General features: G+C 34.7%; 1 protein-coding gene across 2 annotated transcripts in view; it reads left to right on the top strand.

Moving 5' to 3' along the window:
* The window catches only part of TBC1D15 (TBC1 domain family member 15), a 66,986-nt gene that overhangs the window by 17,165 nt on the left and 28,126 nt on the right, over positions 1–21,695 (top strand). For both annotated transcript variants that reach the window (XM_032644364.1, XM_032644363.1), the window contains exons 2-5: positions 4,724–4,822; positions 5,281–5,355; positions 9,587–9,725; positions 14,514–14,724. In XM_032644364.1, the coding sequence (XP_032500255.1) occupies positions 4,724–4,822; positions 5,281–5,355; positions 9,587–9,725; positions 14,514–14,724 (524 nt within the window). The remainder of the gene's footprint in view (positions 1–4,723; positions 4,823–5,280; positions 5,356–9,586; positions 9,726–14,513; positions 14,725–21,695) is intronic.

Raw genomic sequence — 21,695 nt, 5'->3', positions numbered from 1 at the left:
GCCCTTGACCTCCTTGGAATATAATTTTTTTCTTGTCTGTCTTTCTGACTTACATATTATTTTCCTGTTATGCCTATGAACTCTTCGTCTCCCCTCAAATCTTAGGTAGTGGAAAGAAAGAGGCATTACTGATGCCCTTTCTTTGCTTCCTGTAGCACAGAGGACCTACTCATGTAGCTAATTGGTGACTGCTTTAGATTGGAATATGAGCACATAGGATACTGGAACAATGTTGTCAGTTCCACATATGCTAAGCCTTAAGTTGATGGCCTTTTACATTATGTACTGCTCGGGCAAATAAAACTTATCAGAGCAGACCTGAGTCTGAACCCCAAAGTAATGGGAGAACCTTGATCAAATCACTTAACTTCTTTGCATTTTTTCGCTCAATTACAAAGTGGGAGTGATATCACATATCTGAGTTGTGAGGATCAAATGATAATGTAGAAATGCTTTGCAGAGTAATGCATTATAGAAATATTACATGGCCAGTAATAGCATTTGAACCTTTCTTTTTATTTTGCATTAGAGATTATGAACAAAACCAGAGTAAGGAAGTTGGAAGCCTGTTTTACTGGAAGTATTATCTTAGGTGAAATTCCTGATATCATAATTGTTCGCTGTAGCAAAATAATTTTTCATTTCAAACAAGCGTGGAGATAGCTTTTCAAGTATTAATCGTTACCATTGATAAATGTAAGAAGCAGAATGTCCTGTGGAAGAATGGTACTCCTTAGGAATCAATTCACTGTAGAGTTTAATGAAGAAATATTATCTTCATGCTATTGTTATAAGATCAAATTTGTTTTTTTTTTTGTTTTTTTTTTTTTGGCCTGTGGGAATAGGGATCGAACCCGGGCCCTGGCGGTGAAAGTGTGGAGTCCTAACCACTGGACTGCCAAGGAATTCCCTGAGATCAAATTTTTAATTGGATTTCTGTTTCTATATTTTGAGCTGTTTCAAGTAGTTGATACAATTGTATTTTATTATATACATGTATCCACAGGCTGTGGTGATGAACATATATATGCTATGAATAAAAAAATAAGTAAAATCATTCCCTATAATATTAAAATGAATTATTCAAACCAAGATGCTATAAAAGGGACTAAGCTTTTTCTGTGGAATGTTTAGGAGTTCAGATGGGGGAGAAATTAAGGATTTTTGTTGAAAGGCCAAATTGTTAAATAGTTAGCTGCGGTATTGATTTATAAATTAAAGGCATTTAAAAATTGTTTTTAGGGAATTCCCTGGCGGTCCAGTGGTTAGGACATCTTGCTTTCACTGCTGAGGGCCTGGGTTCAGTCCCCGGTTGGGGAACTGAGATCCTGCAAGCTGCGTGGTGCAGCCTAAAAAAAAAAAATTGTTTTTAGTCCTTTAAGCAGCATTATTTTGTACATCTAAGCAATTTCAGAAACCACTTTCCTCTAAGGAAGCCATGTAGAATTTTTCTGGTAGTTTCCTGAGACAGTTGAGATTTAATGGGTGAAGATGCCAGGAAATATGAAATCCACTCCTTCCTTTGATGTAAAGTCACTGAACAGGTCTGTGTCTCAGTTTATTTTTCTGTAAAATGGACATAGAGGTAATGAGATCTATTCTGACTCATTCAGTTTGGCTGTGAGGATTTAATGAAATCAGAGTGCTTTGAAAACAAAGTGCAATTCAGTTAAAACTTATTATCTTATATTTGGAATAAATTATGTACTAATACAGATTGTGTGTGTATGTACCTGTGCGCCTTTAAGTCTTATAAGACTTCATAAGGTTTAGTAGCACATGAAGGTAAATTTATAGATTTTATTCCTTCTGCAGAATTAATTTGTATTGAGCGGGTAATATCTCAAGGGTGTAATATTGTAAGAGCATGTAATATCACACTCTTCAAATCAAAAAGCTGAACACGACCGCTTTCTAAAGACAGTACAAGTCTGGGTTTGGGATTGTGGAATTTTGGGCATGTAATTTGTCCCTCAAAAAGTGCTAAAAAGTTAAGAACACAGAACGTGAGATGAGTGCAGTTTTAACTTTTTGTGAGGTACCTGGTACTTTAATACTTTTTAAGATATTTTCCCACCTAAATTACTTCGGAAGCTCAACTTGTTCTTAAATGAAAAAGAGAATAAGGCAACACTTCACTAACATATGTATGGGGAAGGAAGAGCTGCTTAATGTGCTTCAGTTACCTGAAGTATTTCATTTTCTTTAGGGTTCATTTATTTCATAAAGACTCTGGAATCTCTTTAGTATTAATAGTACCACAGAATCTTTGATTGTACTATTAATGATACCAAGCTTTTCTTGGCAAATGAGTGTCCCTTTTTCAGCTATAGAGCTCTTGATTGTTCTCATAGCTGAGTATTAGGTGACAATATGCTAAAGTGAAGTTTCTGGATATCTTTTGTCAAAAAAGCTTGAGATTTTAAGGGATTTTATTTTTCCCATAGCCTTTTCATACTTCTGTTTTGTGGCCCCTGTTTTATACATTGATAAACGAAAGTCCAGAAAGGTTATAGTTTATACTTCTGGAATTCCCTCTTTTTACTTTACTCATTAAAATTAATTTTTAATTATTGAAGTAATATATAACTTTATACTTTGAAATTTTCAAATAAGTTCAGCATTAACATAGAAAGTTACAGTTCCTCTTTCAACCTTTCCCCATCCCATTATCTTTTTCAGAAGTAGCCTTTGTTAACATTAAAGTGTGTCCTTCCAGAGCTTGTTCTCTGTATTTTACACAGATATAGAGAAACTTTTAAAAGTATAAGTGTCATCATATTATGTATAATTGGAAGATTTTTCCATATATGTCTCTGTTTAATCTACCTCTTAACTTCTGAATAGTATTCTCCATAGAATGAATATCACAGAATATATTTTATAATTTTCCTCTTTGTAATCATTTAGATTCATACCTTCCTTTTCCTCCTTTCCTACTCTACCACCCACCATGTTATAAATAATACTATTGTGAATATTCTTATGCATATCTTTGTGCACATGAGTGAATAAATCTGATTTTTCATTTCTATACAAACAGTATAGAATTGTTTCTCACCACTCCCCAACTCATGCTGTCCCCAGTCTTTGCCTTCTGCTTAATGCTAGTCTTGTGTTTAACAACTATTGAAGGCCATCTTGGGTTTTTGAGATCAAAACTTCTCTGGTGATCTTGATTACTGGAAGGACTCTTTCTTGACATGATGTAAGTCTATATCACAAGTGATTAACATAACAGGAGAGGCAGTAAAAGTAATGTGGGAGCTTTGTAGTGCAGTGGCTAAGAGAACAGTTCTCTGGTGTCAGACTGCCCAGGTTTCATACTCCACACCACCCCTTACCATTTGTATCGTTCTCTTTCAATTTTCTTGTTTACACAGATGGGCTCCTCATCCTAATGATATAGTTATAATGATATAGTTATAGAACCTATGGTCTTGGGTTATTGTAAGGATTAAACTATAACGTGGAATTCTTAGTGCATAAGTGTTCCACAAATGTCAACTGGGGGGCGATAGTGATGACCTGTGTTGCTTGTCCTGCGTTCTTGGTCCCCATGCTATTCTGAATAGAGATGTGATTGTGTTAATAAAAGGTTTACATAAATAGAAAGTACACTGTATTCCAAACTTATGTCAAAATTACATAAGTTTGTAATGTCTGGAAGTGACTACTTTATTTCCCTTTTACTTATTTTCATAATGAAAAAAAATTTTTAAGTTTGAAATTGGTCCCAGGAGTAGAATCTTTTTTTTTTAATGTTTATTGTATATGTTACAAATATTTCTTCCCCATTTGTTCTATATATATATATATATATATATATATATATATATATATGTATATATATATATATTTGTTGTTGTTGTTGTTTTATCCTTTGACCATGCCACACAGCATGTGGGATCCTAGTTCCCCAACCAGGGATTGAACCTGTGCCCCCTGTGTTGGCAGCGTGGAGTCTTAACCACTGGACCACCAGGGAAGCTCCCTAGAATCTTAATATGTAACATTATGCCTTTAGAGCATAAGGCTTAACTTTATAAACGTTTCAGTTTACTCAGGAATTTACTTAAGTCTCCCTGTATTCCCATAGGACACTGTTCAGGGGCCATGTCTTAGTCATATTCTTATACCTACAGTCTTACATGCTTTTACATATAGAAGCACTCAGTGTTTGTGAGCTTGAACTAGTTTAAACTAGTTTTTCCAAGAAGTCCTCATCATTACTTTTTAATAGTCCCATCTTATTTTCTATGCCACTGTGCTACAAAAGCACACCAAAATAAACTTATGTGCTGTTATGAAATAGTTAGAAATCATTAATTTTTCATTATATTTCATCTGTTCTTATTTTTGGATATTTTCAGTTTGAACCCAATACTTTGCTTAATGTTTTTTAAAAATATATGTTAAGTGGAATTTGCATATAGGGTCACATAACAATTAGCCTGACATCTTTGTTTAAGGAGAAGATCAAGATCATGATTATCACTAAACCAAAAAACTTGCATGCATAACAAAGCAAATTTCCTTCTAGTCTATCTTTGTTTGAAGTGCTTTTAAGTCTGAGTAGTATTTTTAAGATAATACATTTTTATATGAAATAACCAGAAACTTGGTTCAGGCATTATAGGAAAACATCTCTTAAGTTTTTTTAAAACGTTGAAATAGTATTGAATAAAAATGGTGTGATTTAATCTTATTTTTGCCATTCCAGATTATATATGAACAGGAAGGGGTGTATATTCATTCATCTTTTGGAAAGACCAGTGACCAAGACAGCTTGATTTCAGGAATATTACGTGTTTTAGAAAAGGTATGTTTCTAGTAAAAGACTTCATTTAATAATTGTTTATGTTTAAATAAAATATTTTTATTTGTTTAAATAATTTAATAATTAATAATTGGGGCATTATCAGCAGGCTTGAATTTCACATGTAAGATAAAACTATGTAATTGAGCAATGGTTGTAAATTTAACATGGAAGTGGTGTTAGAAATAAAATGCTTTAGATAAGCCAGTAAAATGGTATGGAATATTTTAAAACTTATGTAAAAGTTGCAGTAATATAATTTTTTTATAATGAAAGGCAGAGTTTAGAAATCTATATACATTGTTGTCAAATAGTGGTTTACATATGATATTCCATATTTAATGTGCTGATAAATTTAAGGGGTTAAAAATTTCATTTTCAGCTCAGGGAATTAAGTATAGGTGACTAAAAATATAAGATATTGCTGAATAGTAAATATGGTTAATAATTTCTTTCTCTAGGATGCTGAAGTAATAGTGGACTGGAGACCATTGGATGATGCATTAGATTCTTCTAGTATTCTGTATGCTGGAAAGGTATTTAAGAAAAAAATGCATGGCTGAAGGAATGCCATTTTTTTTAATAAAAGCTTTATTGAGATATAATTCATATACCATAAAATTCACTCTTCTAAAGTATATAATTCAGTGTTTTTAGTATGTTTACAGAGTTGTGCAACCATCACCAATATCTAACTTTTGAACATTTCCATTACTTCCAGAAAAGAAACTATACCTCTTAGCAGTCACCCCCCATTCCCACTTAACTCCAGTCCTCTGCACCCATTAATTTACTGTCTGTCTCTGAGGATTTGTCTGTTGTGGACATTTTATCTGTGGAATCATATAATATGTAGTCTTTTGTGACTGGCTTCTTTCACTTAGCATAATGTTTTCAAGGTTCATCCATGTTGTAGCACCTGTCAGTACTTTTGTTTCTTTCCTTTTTTTCTGAGTAATATTGCATTTATGGATATATACCACATTTTGTTTATTCGTTCATCGGTTGATGGACATTTAGGTTGTTTTCATTTTTAGGCTTATGTAAATAATGCTGCTGTGAACGTTCATACTCAAGTTTCTGTGTGGATACATTTTCCCTTGAAAACCCAGGAATGGAATAGTTGGATTAACTTATGTTTAACGTTTGTATTGTGTTGACATCTCACTATGGAAGGTAGAGATTTAGCTCTATCTTATCTCTAATTCACCTTGAAACTATGGCCCAGTTGTCCACATTTCTTCTCAAAATATTTAATCACATAGATGATCTTCCAATGTCATCTTCTTAGAAACGTTTCTTCCAGAGCCTTCTTACAAGTTCCTTCTGAACTGGTTGCTCTTTTGGCTTGCTGTGCAGCAATTATCCTGGGGATTCTTGCCTCTTTCCCATATTTTAATCCCCATTTCCTGTATCCTCTGCTATCTTATATTTTGGTTTACTCCCTAGTTTTGGTGCACCTCCAGTGCTTCCTGAGAAAAAGGGTGTATGAGAGCAAAAACATTTCTGCTTTCAGACTTTTCTATCCTTATTCTGAATTGGTAGCTGGCTGGCATAGAATTACAGTTTGAAAATAATTTTCCCCTCGTAGTTTTGAAAGTTATTGTCTCAGGTTTGACTAATTTCCTTTATTGATGTTAAGTCTGCTGCATTCTAATTCCTGATCCTTGCTATGTTTTTTTCCTCTTTAGAAGCTTTTAGAATTGCCTTTTTGTTTCTAGTGTTGTAGATGTTCTGGAAATGTTGTGCCCTTGTGGTCTTTTTTATCCACTGTGTTGGGTACTTGATAGGCTTTTTTTTAACGTGAAAACTTGTATCCTTTAGTTTTTAGGAAATATTCTTGAATTATTTTAGTGATGATTTCTTCTTCATCTCCATTTTCTATTTTCTTTCTTTCTGGAACTCTACATGCTTTGGACTGGTCCTGTAATATTTTAATACTTTACTATTTTCTAATTCTTTGTGTATGTGTGTATTATTTTCTAGGAAATTTCTTCAGTTTTATCTTCCAGTTCTTCTATTGCCTTTTTCATTTTTGCTGTTTTTTAGATTTCTAATACATTTTGTTAATGTGTCCCCTTTCCGCTCTTTTAAAAAATAGCATCCTGTTCTTCATGGATGTACTATTCTTCCTTATTTCTGAGGAGTTGAAGGATAGTTTTTTAGATGTTTTCATCTCTGTATATAGTCCACCTCCTCTAATTGACTTTTTTTTTCGTATTTCATTTGGACTTTATCTTTTATGTAAACACTTGCCTTTGACATTTGGTGAGCTTTGTATTGTGGTGCTCATATTTAACAGCAAACACAAAAAACTGATTATACTCTCTATGTATGGGTAGGTTTGTTAATAGTTGGGACTTAGGGTGACTTGGCTAGGCTGTTTTCCTTGGGGAATCCCCGATATTGAAACCTGGGTCTTTTTTTGTGGGCTAGTCATTTGTCAGAGAAGAATCTACAGATTCCTGCCTGGAGAGGGAAACCTGGATTCCACTGTTCTGGGAACTGAGTGGAGGAAGAGAGCTGGGAGTCTTGCCAACTTATTATATAGATGAACTTTCAGTTAATTCTCCTGTTTTCAGTGTATTATCTCTTTGCTCAGTGTCCCTGGTTTCTCCTAATCCACAGATAATCTGTTTTACCTTTTACAATGAATAAACCTTCAGTCTTCTTGACTTTTGTTAGTAGTCCTGTTTTCAGCTTAACCTTTATCCCAGTTTCCAGAAGTACCTGATTTACTAGTTCCAAGCCTTTGTGTGGGGTGGGGTTCTGTAAATGCTGCTTCGCTTTCCCTACTTTTGATGGGAAAGTTGGTAGTGATGGTGGTAAGGGTTGCATTTTTTTAAATTGGGCAAACGAGGAGGGCTCCCTGAAAAATGACATCAGAGGAAGGACTTGGAGGAAAAAACACTACACTTTATAACTTCATTCATTCAGCTTTTCCCCCTATTCTTCAGTCTGTTTCTATTTCTTATTAATTTCTTTTGTTTATAATATATTCCTGTTCCTATAAATCTTCCTTTTTCCTTTTTTTTTTTTGCGGTACGTGGACCTCTCACTGTTGTGGCCTCTCCCGTTGCGGAGCACAGGCTCTGGACGCGCAGGCTCAGCGGCCATGGCTCATGGGCCCAGCTGCTCCGCAGCATGTGGGATCCTCCCAGACCGGGGCACGAACCCATGTCCCCTGCATCGGCAGGCGGACTCTCAACCACTGTGCCACCAGGGAAGCCCCCTTTTTCCATTTTTAAAAAGAATTACACACTAGCAATACACGAATACATTCTTGTTGTAAAAATTCAAATAATAGAAAGTTGAAGTCCTGCTTGACTAGAATCCTGTCCCTAATCTGTCCCTGTTTAATGTATATCTTTCCAGACTTTTATTGGTACACATTTCCTATCATATCTATCCATCCATCCATCCATTCATTCATTCATCCCTGGTTTTCTCTAGTATGTTTCTAATTACATATGTTCCATGTAGTTGTTATACTGCATACATTGTTTCTTAACTTCGTTTTATTTACTATTACATATTGAACATATATACACATGAACAGATATCAGTCTTTAAACTTCTGCCTAGCATTTTATTGGCTACCTGCTAGTTTATTTACTTATTCCTTCATTGATGGATGATAAGATATATTCAGCTTTTCACTTTTACAAACAATTCTGTGATGAAAATTCTTGTATCTGCCTCTTTGTATACATGTGTATTTCTCTAAAGTAGATGAGAAGAGAGTTATTGTGAAACACATGCATATTTTGAATTTTAATAAATATGACTCAATTATACATTTGAGTCAGTACTAATTAGCACTGTCATCAACAGTGTGAGATACAGCATTTCCTCACACTGTCTTCCATATTTTTATTTTTTAATTGAATGGGCCAGAAAAATTTAAATTCATCTTTACTTGCTTTTCTTGGATTGTTTCTGAAGTTGGACATCTTCCTTTTTTTGTCACTTCATATTTCTTCTTTGATTTGCTTGTTCATACCATTTCCTTATTTTTCTCTTTTGATGTTTGTTGATTTCTCAGTACATTGGTAGGAGTTGTTTTTGTATTCTGGATGTTTTTCTGTCATCTTCCATATGTTTTGGAAACATTTTCACACAGTTTTGCTTATCTTTAACTTATGTGTGGTATCTTTTGTTGAATAGAAGTTGAACTTTTTGATTTAGTCAGATTATTACATAGCATTTTAGACTTTCGGTTTTATTCTCTTTTAAAATAGAAAGTTCTTTAGAACTGAACATGTAGATATGGTATTTGTAGCTTTTAGCTAATTTTGATTAAGAGACATGTGCAACCAATGGTGGTTTAAATAAGTAACCACCATTGGGTATGTTCCTCAAATAACCAGAAGCCTGGAGGTTTGGAGCTATTTGCAGTGTTTGTTTTTATGATTATAAGGTGGCTATTATGTTTTTAGGCAGCATAGCTGCATCAAAAGCAGGAAATAGGGAAAAAGGGATGGAGCTTTTATTAGGAAAGCAAAAGCATTTCCAAGGCCCTACTGTTGACTTATGCTTTTATTTCATTGGCAACCCTAACCGCAGGAGAATCTGGACAAGGTTTTCTTGTCTTTTTGGTCAGCTGAGCAAGGGAGAAAAGGATAGGAAATAGTGTTTGGCTTTCCCACCAGAGGTATCTGCCACAGCCTACAAACTTAATTTATATAGAAGCTGAGAAGACATTATTGATTGAAATGAAATTCTAGTCTTAGTCCCTAAATATCTTATATGTTATAATTATTTTAGGACTCCAGTTCAGTCGTGGAATGGACCCAGGCCCCAAAAGAAAGAGCTCATCGAGGACTGGAACATCTGAACAGTTACGAAGCAGAGTGGGACATGGTTAATACAATTTCATTTAAAAAGAAACCACATACCAATGGAGGTATGAATTAAATCGTTTGAAATCTTAAGCTGATTTGCTACTATATAATATAAACAAAAGTGCAAAGAAAATCCTTTAATGTTTCTTAGAAGAAGGATGAGTTGGTGCTTTGATTAATATGTATAATTCCCAGTTTATTTATATTCCTTTTTCATCTTTTTTTGGTTGTGACCGCATAGAAAGGCTTTAAAAATATTTGTTCTGTTTTGTAGTTATTAATGGCAGAAAATAGAAACACTTAAAAAAATTGCTTTGGCTATCTCTCATGCACATTTTTCTTAATCCAGTAGAATAAAAAAAAAAAAATCATGTTATTTCATCCTAAAGCACCAGGGGGAGATGAAGTATACCACTAAACCATGCCGTTCTAATTTCAGTTTACTGGTATCTTCACAGCTCATTGCAACTCCCCTTTGTATATGTTCCACATCTGTTCTCCTTTATATATACATTAAATTTATGTTTGCTGTGTGGTGACTACCTACATGTAGATGACAGAAAAGAGCCAACCTAGCAATCTGATAGAACATGTATACTACCCCAGATACGATCTAGCTAGCCCACCTGTGATGTGGCCCGCCTATTTGTGATCTCTTTAAAAAATATTAAACACTGTATAGAGTTAAAAATTTTTTTCTATTGATTTCTTTGTGTTTTATAACTAGTAGGATATTTTATCTTTCAGTGATTTTGATCTCAGTTTAGGATTTATCCACATTTACCAGATTCAAAAAGTCTAGCCTAAATTGACTAGAATATGTATTGCTACGTTTATATAGCATTGTTACTAAGTAAAATTGATTTTCATGTATGGCCTGGGGAATCATTCTCATACAGTAGTTATACTTTGTACTGTATCATTTCTTGGGAACAGTGGCAATTAAGAAATAGTAAGTCAAAAAAAAAAATAGTAAGTCACAGACTTTCGATAACAGCCAACTCATGCATATATGTCTTTTTTTTGTTGTTTTGCATTCCCATTCTAGGGAAGGTTCTGAACCAGAACAATGCAGAAATGTTAAGGAAGGATAAAACCACAGGATTTTAGTATATTTAACATGTGAGGGATTTTTAACTTCTCTAGACTGGATCTTCAGGATTGGTTTATGTGAATTGCTATTTTTTGTTTGCCTAATATTGTTAAATCCTTGAAAATGAAAAAGGTTACAGAAATGAGCAAAAGGAGTGAGTTTTCAAAATTTCATAAAAGAAGCATTACATGTTTGAGAAGAGCATAATCTGACAATAAAGGTCTTTTTAGATTAATGGTTTTTAACTGGCTACACATTGAAATCACATGGGGAAGTTAGGCTTTTGAAAAAAGTACCAGTGCCTGGGTTTCATCCAGCAAATTAAATCATACTCTGGAGATGGAGCCTGGGCATCCCTATTTTTCTGTATTTTTCAGAAGCTTTCCTGGTTATTTTAGTGTGCAGAGTTGAGAACCTTTGTGTAGCTGTGTAGCTTAGCAAAAAACCCACAGATCTAAATACTGCTTATGTATCTTGGCATTGCATTATGCCTTGTAAAGAGCCTTTATTTAGTAATTATTAAAAGTTAAGGACACATTTCTTTTTCTTTCTTTTCTCCACTGTTTAAAAAATTTTTTGATAGCAGTAAGAAACACATTGCACAGTATGGCCCAGTGTGCATACACATGCACATATTTAACAGAACAAGGAGTTAATGAAGTACATTTACTCTGTTTCATCTCATCCTATTCCATCCCATCTTATCCTAGACTGTCTACCGCATCCAATCATATTTCATCAAAACTCCTTCTTAAAGAAGACATTTTCTAATCTTGATGTTTCAGAATTTAAATTTCTGCCATAATTTTTTACATTTTTGAAAAGTATTTTTTCAAATAAAATTTTTATTATTATAAACTTCACATTTTTTAACTTTTTACCTTTTTTGTGATTCACAGAGCAAAATGGGGACAAACCTTTAAAAAAAATTGACTATTGAAGACTTTTTAAACTTTATATTTCTTAAATATACTGCTACGTCTTTGTTTTTATATATTAGATCAAATGTTTTGAAAATATATCTTCCCAGAACAGCAGACTGCCGTGATGTTCTGGAAACTCATTCAGATAAAATGTCACGTCCTTGCTGTTAATTCTGTTCAAGACATATGGAGACTTACTGAATTGTTTTGTTTACTTTTTTGCTGTTATGGCCATTTTTCCCACGTCAGTGTGTTGGAGTTATTTTTTACATATATTGGGTAACACAGTAAGTTCATCAGAACTAATTAGCTTTATTTACCTTTGTTTAAGGAGAAAGAGGGAAATTTTGAGTTAACTGTTGGATTCTGTTAGTTTTCCTTTGTAACAACTTCTAATTCTGGTTAGCTATTATTGGTAGACCAAATTGCAGATTACTTTTCTGTTGACTTGGTTAGTAGATTATTCATTTATTTAACACATCTTTGACTACCTACTATCTGCTAGTCACTCTTCTAGGCACTGGGGATATAGCTGTGAACAGAATTAAGTTCTTGTTCTCATGAAGCTTATACTCTAGAAAAGGGACTTCTGGGATTGACTTGTAATGTTTGTCTCATTGCTTATCAGAACTTTAAGTGAGGAAATGTGTGAGGAATTTTCTTTTGTATTTAATATGTAATGTGTGTCATTAACAAGGGAAAAATCTGTGTAAAATTTTTACATTTGAATATGTGCAAACTTCTGATATGCCTGCATATATTATTTAATATTCTTCATATGATTTTCTTGCATGACTTTTATTAAATACTTTTTGTGGAATTTAAGATAAAAAATCGTATCTGGTTTTTCATTGCTGTTTTGCTGTGAAAATATTTTTGGTCTTTGCAGGTAATCTAGTAGTATGTATCCTTTCTACGTAGTCCAGGTGCATTCACACTTAAGTGATTCATAAAATGTTGGAATTCTAGAATTGTTCTCACTTTGATATTAGTTTGTAATGGTGTTATGAGCTCTGTAATATAAATTGCAGTGAAACACGATGTGTCGTAAAGTGAGCACGTGGTACTTAATCTGGGATCAGCCTTAGATATGAGTTCACCGTCTGAACCGGTGTGGAAGTAGGCAGGGCACTGCATAGATAAGTTACTTAGCCTTTCTGGACTTTATTTCAAATGATAACTTGCTAGTGTCCATGAAAGAGTAATGGTGTCTGCATTCCTTGCCAGGTAGAGGTTTCTGTAAGCTGTAGGTTTCTGTGTCAGTTTAGGAGATTTTGTTGGAGGTGATGGAGCTGTAGTGTTCTGACTATATAGGAGGGTGACATACATGCAGGTCAGTACTGACTGATCTACCCTTTGAGTAAGTTCTATAAGCAGATATTATCTATGCAGTTTATCTTTGTGGAATTGATAGTGTTGGGATGGAATTAATAAAGATTTTCAATAACAGGATAGTATGACACTTCTTAGGAAATAACATAAGAGAAAAGGTCTTTTAAAATTTCAGAGACATGACATGCTTAAGTCTGCGTTAAAATGTTCAAGTAAAATAACATTTTTAGATTAGAAATTAAATATAAGTATTAGATAACCTTTTTCCCTTGTTCTTGAAATTTTTATTTAAATAGATAATCTTTACATTGCTTGTTATCAATTGCAATATTATTCACAAACCTAGGATTTTAAGCTTTTGTAAACAGCCCACACACACTAGGAAATCCTTTATTTTACATAGCTATAGTTTGGTTTGAACTGAGGTCTTAATTTAGTAGAAGGTTGATTTAGCAGGAAGATTGAATGTATTTATTCTCTTTGAAGCATTCACAACTTAATTACCTTTTCATCCTCAATTCCCCACTGTTCTTTGGGTTTTTGCAAATGTCTGTCTGTGTACTCACTCTAATGTTACTTTTTTTTAAAACTAATTTTTATTGGAGTATAGTTGCTTTACAGTGTTGTGTTAGTTTCTACTGTACAGCAAAGTGAATTGACTATACATATACATTATGTCCCCTTGTTTTTTGGATTTCTTTCCCATTTAGTTCACCACAGAGCACTGAGTAGAGTTCCCTGAGCTATACAGTACATTCTCACTAGTTATCTATTTTATACATAGTATCAATAGTGCATATATGTCAATCCCAATCTCTCAGTTCATCCCACACACCCCCACTTTCCCCCCTTACTTTTTATACTGGTATACTTTTACCTTCACTCAATGTAATCTAGTAAAAATAATTCCAAAAGGAAGTGGGGAATAAAGGTTGGTTTTGTTTTTGTTTTTTTTGTTTTGTTTTAAATGCCTCTCCAAATGCATCATGCCATTTGTATTTGAGGGAAGTGGAAAAGATGAATATTTATTGAATATTTACTATATACTTGGCACTGTACTCATTAGTTGACAAGTATTATCTCTTTTAATTCTTAGGATAACATTGGGAGGTAAGTATAATTATCTCCATTTTACAGATGAAGAAACTGAGGCTCAGAGAGATTCAATTATTTGCCCCAAATCATTCAGTTAGTAAGATGGTGCTGCAGTTTGAGTCTGGCCTGCTTGCTTCCAAAGCCATGATCATTTTGGGGCAAAGCTGATATTTTAAATAAGGATAGTATTTTTTTCAATTTGTATACAGTAAGATAATTATTTTAAAAACTATTCTTTTAAGAAAATGTATGTAGCCATTTCTAATACAGGTGGAAGCCATGGTAATATCTGTGCTGTAGTTGTTCCCTAGGTTCAACAAATATCTGCTAGGCAGTCATGAAGAGTGCTGTCAATACCTTTTAAAAAGGTGAACAAAAATATTTTGCCCCACTTTCTTGTTTTTAAGATGCTCCAAGTCATAGAAATGGGAAAAGCAAATGGTCATTCCTGTTCAGTTTGACAGACCTGAAATCAATCAAGCAAAACAAAGAGGGTATGGGCTGGTCGTATTTGGTATTCTGTCTAAAGGATGACGTCGTTCTCCCTGCTCTGCACTTTCATCAAGGAGATAGCAAACTACTGATTGACTCTCTTGAAAAATATGTGGTATTGTGTGAGTAAGTATCAAATTATTTCCTACTTATCAAAACCGGATTGTTGTGATGGTCCCAAGGCAAACTATTTTTACTTGTCATTGGGTATCAGTGACCTATGTGCATATTAGGGCTCAAGCAGGTTTGTTTTTTCTGGAATACTGACTGCTTTGGATGAGTGAATGAATAAAATTTTGCCATTTTAGTAATTTGGAACTGCAACTTATCACCTTATTAGTGTTTTAAAGAAAAGAATGGTTCAGTATTTTAATACACATTCAAATGAATGATGATACATCAATAATTTATGGATTATATATTTACCAGTTTTATCTTTTATTATGTAGTTTCTGTTAAACATAGAGTTTCATTTGTAATGTTACAAATTTAAGTCAGACAAATCTAAATAAAATTATTGTAAGTGTGGAAGTTAGGGCTTTCTCACTTTCCAGAAATCTTGTGTCTTCCATTTATTTACCCATGTACATTTGTACACACATACTCTTTCTCGCTTTCACTCTCAGCAAATACAGTTGTGGTATCTATTAAGTTCTAAGCACTGTGCTGGTTGTTTGATATTTAGTAGTGAACGAAACAGGCATGTTCCCGGATATCTGAGAGTTTATGGTCTTGTGAAGGATGCTGACCAGTAAATAGCAATAAACTCAAGAAATAAGATGGAGGAAGTACAAGGAAGGGAGGAAGTATACTTCATTCAGACTGGGGGTTGGGTAGGGGTCAGGGAAGACTTTCTGGAGGAGTTAACATCTAGGTTGAGACTTGACAACTGTGTGAACGTTAGCATGAAAGGGAAGGAGATATTTAGACGGAGAGATGTTTTACATAGAGGGAGGTATGTAAAACACGACGTAATCACAGAACAGAGTAGTTCAGTATCACAGGTCTGCATAGTGGGGGAAGGGAGGGTACAAGATTTAAAGATGAAGCCAAAGAGCTGAGTTAAGGCCAGAGCATGAAGGATCTTGTAAATCATGTTAGTAGGTTGTTCCAGTCATCTAGCTGAGCTTGTAGTAGCATGAAATAGGGGAGTGACAAGAAAGAAGTGTTGGAGGAATATTTAGTGTTAGAGTTTGTGATTGATTGGATATGTGGAGGAGAAAAGAAGGGAGAACTTGAGATTTTTAGTTTGGGGAATCGTAGGGATGATTGTTAACTTCATTAATAATGTCCTCACTTTAATAGAGTAATGTCATGCCTAAATGTAGATTATATAAAGCTAGGAGTAATGCAAAAGTTGAAAGATATTGACTCTATGTTTTTCGGCATGAAATTCTCTTCCCTTACCATGTTGACCACCTCTGGCTGGCACTAGGCATGCTGATTAGTACCTGTAATCATAAAGTCAGATCTGGTTGGTAGTATGCGGGTCTTGGATCTTGAAGTGAGAAGCTGTGAATAGGCTACCACCTACGGGGTTAAGTAGATTTCAGGAGGAGCATTTATCATGACTGGGGCATAAGGCTTGGCTGTTGAATAGCAGCTGTTAAAGACTTGGGGGTCTTAGCATCATAGCAAGCTCAGTATCAATCAGTGTTGTGATGTAACTGTTACAGAAGAGTTCATTCATTCTGAGACTGTTGATTAAAGCATAGTATCTAGAATGAAGTGGTAGTCCCTCTCTACTCTGTACTGATAAGATCATATTTTGGAGAACTCTTAGTTTTAAACACTTAGATTTAAACACTGCATTTTAGATTTTAGATGTGTTAGACTATACTACGTGGAAACAGATGGCTAGTGTAATGAGAGGGATCAAAATGGTATCATGAAAAACGTGGGGATGTGGCGATTTAACTTGAAGGAGTTGTGGTGAACCATTAAATAAAACCCAAGCTGGGCTTCCCTGGTGGCGCAGTGGTTGAGAGTCTGCCTGCCAATGCGGGGGACATGGGTTCGTGCTCCAGTCCGGGAGGATCCCACATGCTGCGGAGCGGCTGGGCCCGTGGGCCATGGCCGCTGAGCCTGCGCGTCCGGAGCCTGTGCTCCGTCCGCAACGGGAGAGGCCACAGCAGTGAGAGGCCCGCGTACTGCAAAAAAACAAAACAAAGCAAACACCCAAGCTTCTTACTATGGTCAGTGAGGGCCTGCCCTATCTTAGCTCTGTTTATTTCTTAAACCTCATCTCATGCCATTCTCTAATATATTCTAGCCACATGGTTTTCTTTCAGTTCCTGAAATGCCCTAAACTCTTTCTTGTCTTAGGGTCCTATATGTATTTCTTTTGTCTAGAATATTCTTCTCCCTTTCTTATCCCTGAGGTCTCAGTTTAATGTCACTTCCTCAGAAGGGCTTTTCTGGATGCTTAGTCTCCCATTTAATGTAGGTTCCCACCGCCATTCCTTTTTGCTTTCTCATTCTCTTGTTTGCTTCCTTCATGGCCCTTAACAGAATAAAATCATTGTCTGTTTATTTCTGTTACGTTTTCCTCTAGAATATAAGCCCATAAAGGCAGGGATTGCATCTATCTTGTTTACACTTTCTCCTAAATTCCTAGCCAGAGTGCCTGGCCCATTTGTTCAGTAAATCTTAGTTGAATGAATAAATGGCATGGTACTTACCAGTTTTACAAATAATTTCAAAAGGATTGTTAAAAGAAGTAGACTAGATTTGTTTTGTATGACTCCAGAGATAAACTAGAAGGAAATAGCTCGAGGGGTAGAAATTACAAGGAATTAGCTCATGAGGTAGAGAGTTTTCTGTCCTGGATGGGTTCAAGGATAGACTCAACAATTACTTAGGTGCTTATAAGAGAATATGTACCTTAAATATGTGTTGGTGATGTTTTAATGACGTTTGTAAGTGAAACTATGTTTCCTTTTCTGTATTGGTTAGGCTTAGATATGTAGCATCATAATAATTCAGCCCAAATTAATGTTGAAGTCATCCAGTTATCATTTTTGGACAACCACAGGTCTCCCTAGTGAGGGCAGACCACTTATGACATGAATGAGAGCAGACTAGAAACCACCTTCTCTGTTGGCAGGCAGATCCAAGAGGTAAAGAGAGCCTGGAAGGGGTTATGCCATGCATGCACCTTACTCTTTCCTGATCTCAGCAGTCAGATGTGTCCCTGTGAAGATTTTATTTAATAGGAGTGCATATTTGCACCTGGAAATAAGAAGCCATGGGAATGGTGTTCCCCTCTCTCTACTTTTTCATTCAACAAGTATTTTTGTTTTGAGGACCCACTATGTTCTAGGCATCATACTAAGTGCTGGAAAGGAGCACTTAGTCAAAAAAGATATAGTGTCTGTCTTCATGGAGTTTGTACTATTGCAGAAAAGAAAAAGATCGCTTATACAAATAATCACAAGTTTTCAGCTGTAATAAGTACTATGAATCAGGGATATAGCACGATGAGAGCATATAATAGGATAATATGTAGGTTTGTGTGTGTGTGTGTGTGTGTTTTAGTAGTAATTGAAGCTCTGAGAGAGAATGAGATTAACTAAGAAGAGGATAAAATGGGATAGAATGTAAGCATGTGATTAATTATAGCCTTTAATGACGTGGTCAAAGAGAAGAACCTAGCAGAGGAGTCTGACTTCCTACACTCTGTTTCCTCTCTTCCCACTAGGCTTAATCACATTTATGGTCAACCAAGGATGTGGCTGTTTCTGGGAGAGGAGATAGCTGTGTAAAGTGAGCTTTAAAAGCTTCATCCTTAGTACCAGCCACTTCTCCATTGTGTATTCTCCTGTGACACTGAGGGGCCAGTTTATTCTTTGCCCCCTGAATAGTCTGAAATGTGTAAGAATAGTACATCAAATATTTTATCCCCAATTGAAGGCCCCTTTGTACACTAGGCAGAAAATAAGCATCCCCCCATTCTCTTTCCCGTCATAAATTATGCCCAACTGCATTGTGTCATATATGCTGAGTCCAGGTGGTAGAATATAGATATTCCAGATAAACAGTCACCAGTATAAAAATAAATCCCATATTTGTATAAACCATCTTCCATTATCAGATTCTTAGGGAGATGTTAAAGGTTCTTGTTTTTTATGTTCATTACTTATGATCTAAATAAATGGAATTCACAATTAAGTCCAAAGAAATGAAAAGTCCCAAATATCCCCCATTTTTTACTTTATTAGGTATCATTTCCTGTCTCTGGAGCAGTTATCCTAAGCAAAATGGTACTTCCAGAGTCATGTTCCTATGGTCGCAGATTGTTGTGGAGACCGGAAGAAGAAGAGTAGACCAGGAAAACCTTGGTGTCAGCAGCTTCGCTGGGATCCCAGCCACTCTGTTCCTGGGTCATCCTTCTTGTGTTTTCTGAGTTCAAAACATCAATAGAGGGAGATTCAGACCACATTATCTTTTTTCTCTGATTAACCTAAATTGAAGAATGTGGCTTGCACCTGTGACCATGATGTCTTCCTAACACTCCCTGTAACGAATTAAGGGTCTTACCATACAGACAAACAGAAATTGCAGATTTGCTAGGGATGTGCAGCCTTGAAATATCGAGGTAAAGGTTGGGTAACTATGCACAGTTCCTTCTTTCAGTCTCATTAACTGGATTAGCCAGTGCAAAATAGGCCAGCTTCTTGAGGCTTATTATTTCTCAAATGGTTTTCTTATCTACTGGGATAAACAAATTGTCTTATTCATTGATATTCTTTAGTGTTCTTTGACTTATCACCATTTAGAACATGGTATTCAGTTGGGTAAAAGAATGAGCCACAGATACATTTTTGTTACATTTCTGGAACCAAGGTGGTTGCTAGGATATGAATGAAAGTTATTGGTTCTGTTAAAATGATTTTATATATTGGGCCATTTTAAAACTAATATATAAATATCCAAGCAGTAAAATATTTCCTTAAAAAGCCAAGTTGGTTGTATCATCTTATAGCACCAGTCATTTATGAGATTAGGTCCTAGACCCTCATTTATTCCCTTTGTGAGATACATATATCCACACACACATACATATATATACATACACACACACACACACACATATATATGTATAAATTATATGGATGGGAATAAACTATATAGTTTTGTTGTAAATATTCTGTACTTTTTTTTTATTAACCTTTTTGGCTTTATATCTTTTGCAATGATATTTTTATTTATTTCTTTAGCTTTCCATATTGGTCTTCTTGGTGGCAATATAAAATAGTTACTATTACATCTCAGTGCACAAAAATTCTTCAACTGTTATAATTTCTGAATTGTGAAGCTTTTGGGAGAGGCTCACTCCAAAGTACTTCTGAAGTTTTAGTAGTTATGCGTCTGTAGTTGTGATATTAGACAATGGTTTTCTTTAAGCCCTTTAGTAGGATCTAATAGAATTGCTGATGTTAGCATCATTAAAAGTTCTATCTTACTGCTGCAATGAGTTTTTGAAAGCCTTGAATAATGTTGTCATGAGAGATCAACTTCCCAGAATCCATAATATCCCTAGAATATATAAATATAATATTTAATCTTCCCAGATTAAATCAGTGTGGTAACCTGGCAGGTGGAAATGTAACAATGTTCTGGAATGCCGGCCCTCCTTTTGGTGAGCTCTGAAGTTCTTAGCAACATTATTACCTGTCCTCTTACTGATATACTTTAAAAAATGTTGTTGATTTCTTCAGTGTCAACCGAGTCTAATGTGACTTCCCCCAGCCCCTCATCACAGAGCATTAGGTATAAAAAAAAGAAATCCTTCCTTTGTAAAAAAGTATCTGTGGTTCTTTGTTGGTTGAGCAGTCATTTCTTCTTCCCATCTCCAGCTTTGTGACCATAGTTTTAGATCTGAAGCCATAATAATTGGCTGGGCACAGATAACTGAAGGTTGCGTATGTGTCCCCCTTCAGCATGCATAGCCAGTGTTTTGACTTTCACGATCATTTTTTTATTTGTAGTTTAAAGAAAAAATTTGACTTAATCTATTTTTAGAAACAAAAAATAATAACCATAGCACCAGCAGCACTGTGTTAGGAAAAAAATATGTTTCTATACTAGTTACTTTTCTTCTTCTGGTGCTATGTTTACAAGTTGACCTATCATTAAAAAATGCCTTGTGAGAACCTATAGGTCTTCATGTTAATAAGCATGACCCCCAGAAGATGTTCAGAAAAATGGTGATTAATGAAAATTGAACGTTTAAAAAGTTATTTTCTTCCTACTTCAAATGACTCAACCTTAGCTCTTTTAAGAAGCTAAGGGGCTTATTCAGCTACTATTGTCTTTGATGATCGAGTGCTGTTTCTAAGTAAGAATAAGATCCTGTTTTGGATTTCATATCCCCCCAGCATTGCTGTTGCATCCTGTTATGTTAGAATTGAGAAGAGATAACTGTTATTAAAGTTCTTATCTCAAACATTTATAATAAACTAGAAGTAGATAGCAGCAAAATAATGCATTTAATTTTTGTTTTTAAACACAAAAGTTGTGGATTTATTACAGCTGACTTACTAAATTATAAAACTTAAAAAGACTGGATAATTCATTTGATTACTTCAAATTAGATGTCTATTTGGAAAGCATTTTGTTTATTCTGTAGTTATTAGGAAGTGTGGAGAAAAACATATCCGGAGCTCAATAAGCAAGAACTAAATATATACTGTACCTGAACTGTACATTACAACCATGTGTGTTTATAATAATGGTTGGCATAATTAATGATCTTTAACAAATAATTAAGACATTGTATCTTGTATTTTTAACATCTTATATTGCAGTACTACCAAGCTGTGGAGTGAAGTTGGAAACCATTTCAAAATAGGACATTTTCCTGTAGTGTACATATTATATATACTGATGAATCCTAAAGTGTGTTTCAACTTTCTTTATAAGAGAAGATATATTCTTATAATGGAAGATACATTTGTAAGAATTTTCTACTATAATTCTAAACAAAAGTTTGGGTTCATTATAATTTAGTCCTCTTGGCTTTACCTAGAATAAAAATATACTTTATCCCTTTTATATTTGTTAATTTAATATTTAATGTTTATGTAGTTTTGGAA

This window comes from Phocoena sinus, chromosome 10 (assembly GCF_008692025.1).
Source record: "Phocoena sinus isolate mPhoSin1 chromosome 10, mPhoSin1.pri, whole genome shotgun sequence".
NCBI classification, from domain to species: domain Eukaryota; kingdom Metazoa; phylum Chordata; class Mammalia; order Artiodactyla; family Phocoenidae; genus Phocoena; species Phocoena sinus.
This window is presented reverse-complemented; position numbering and strand designations above follow the sequence as displayed.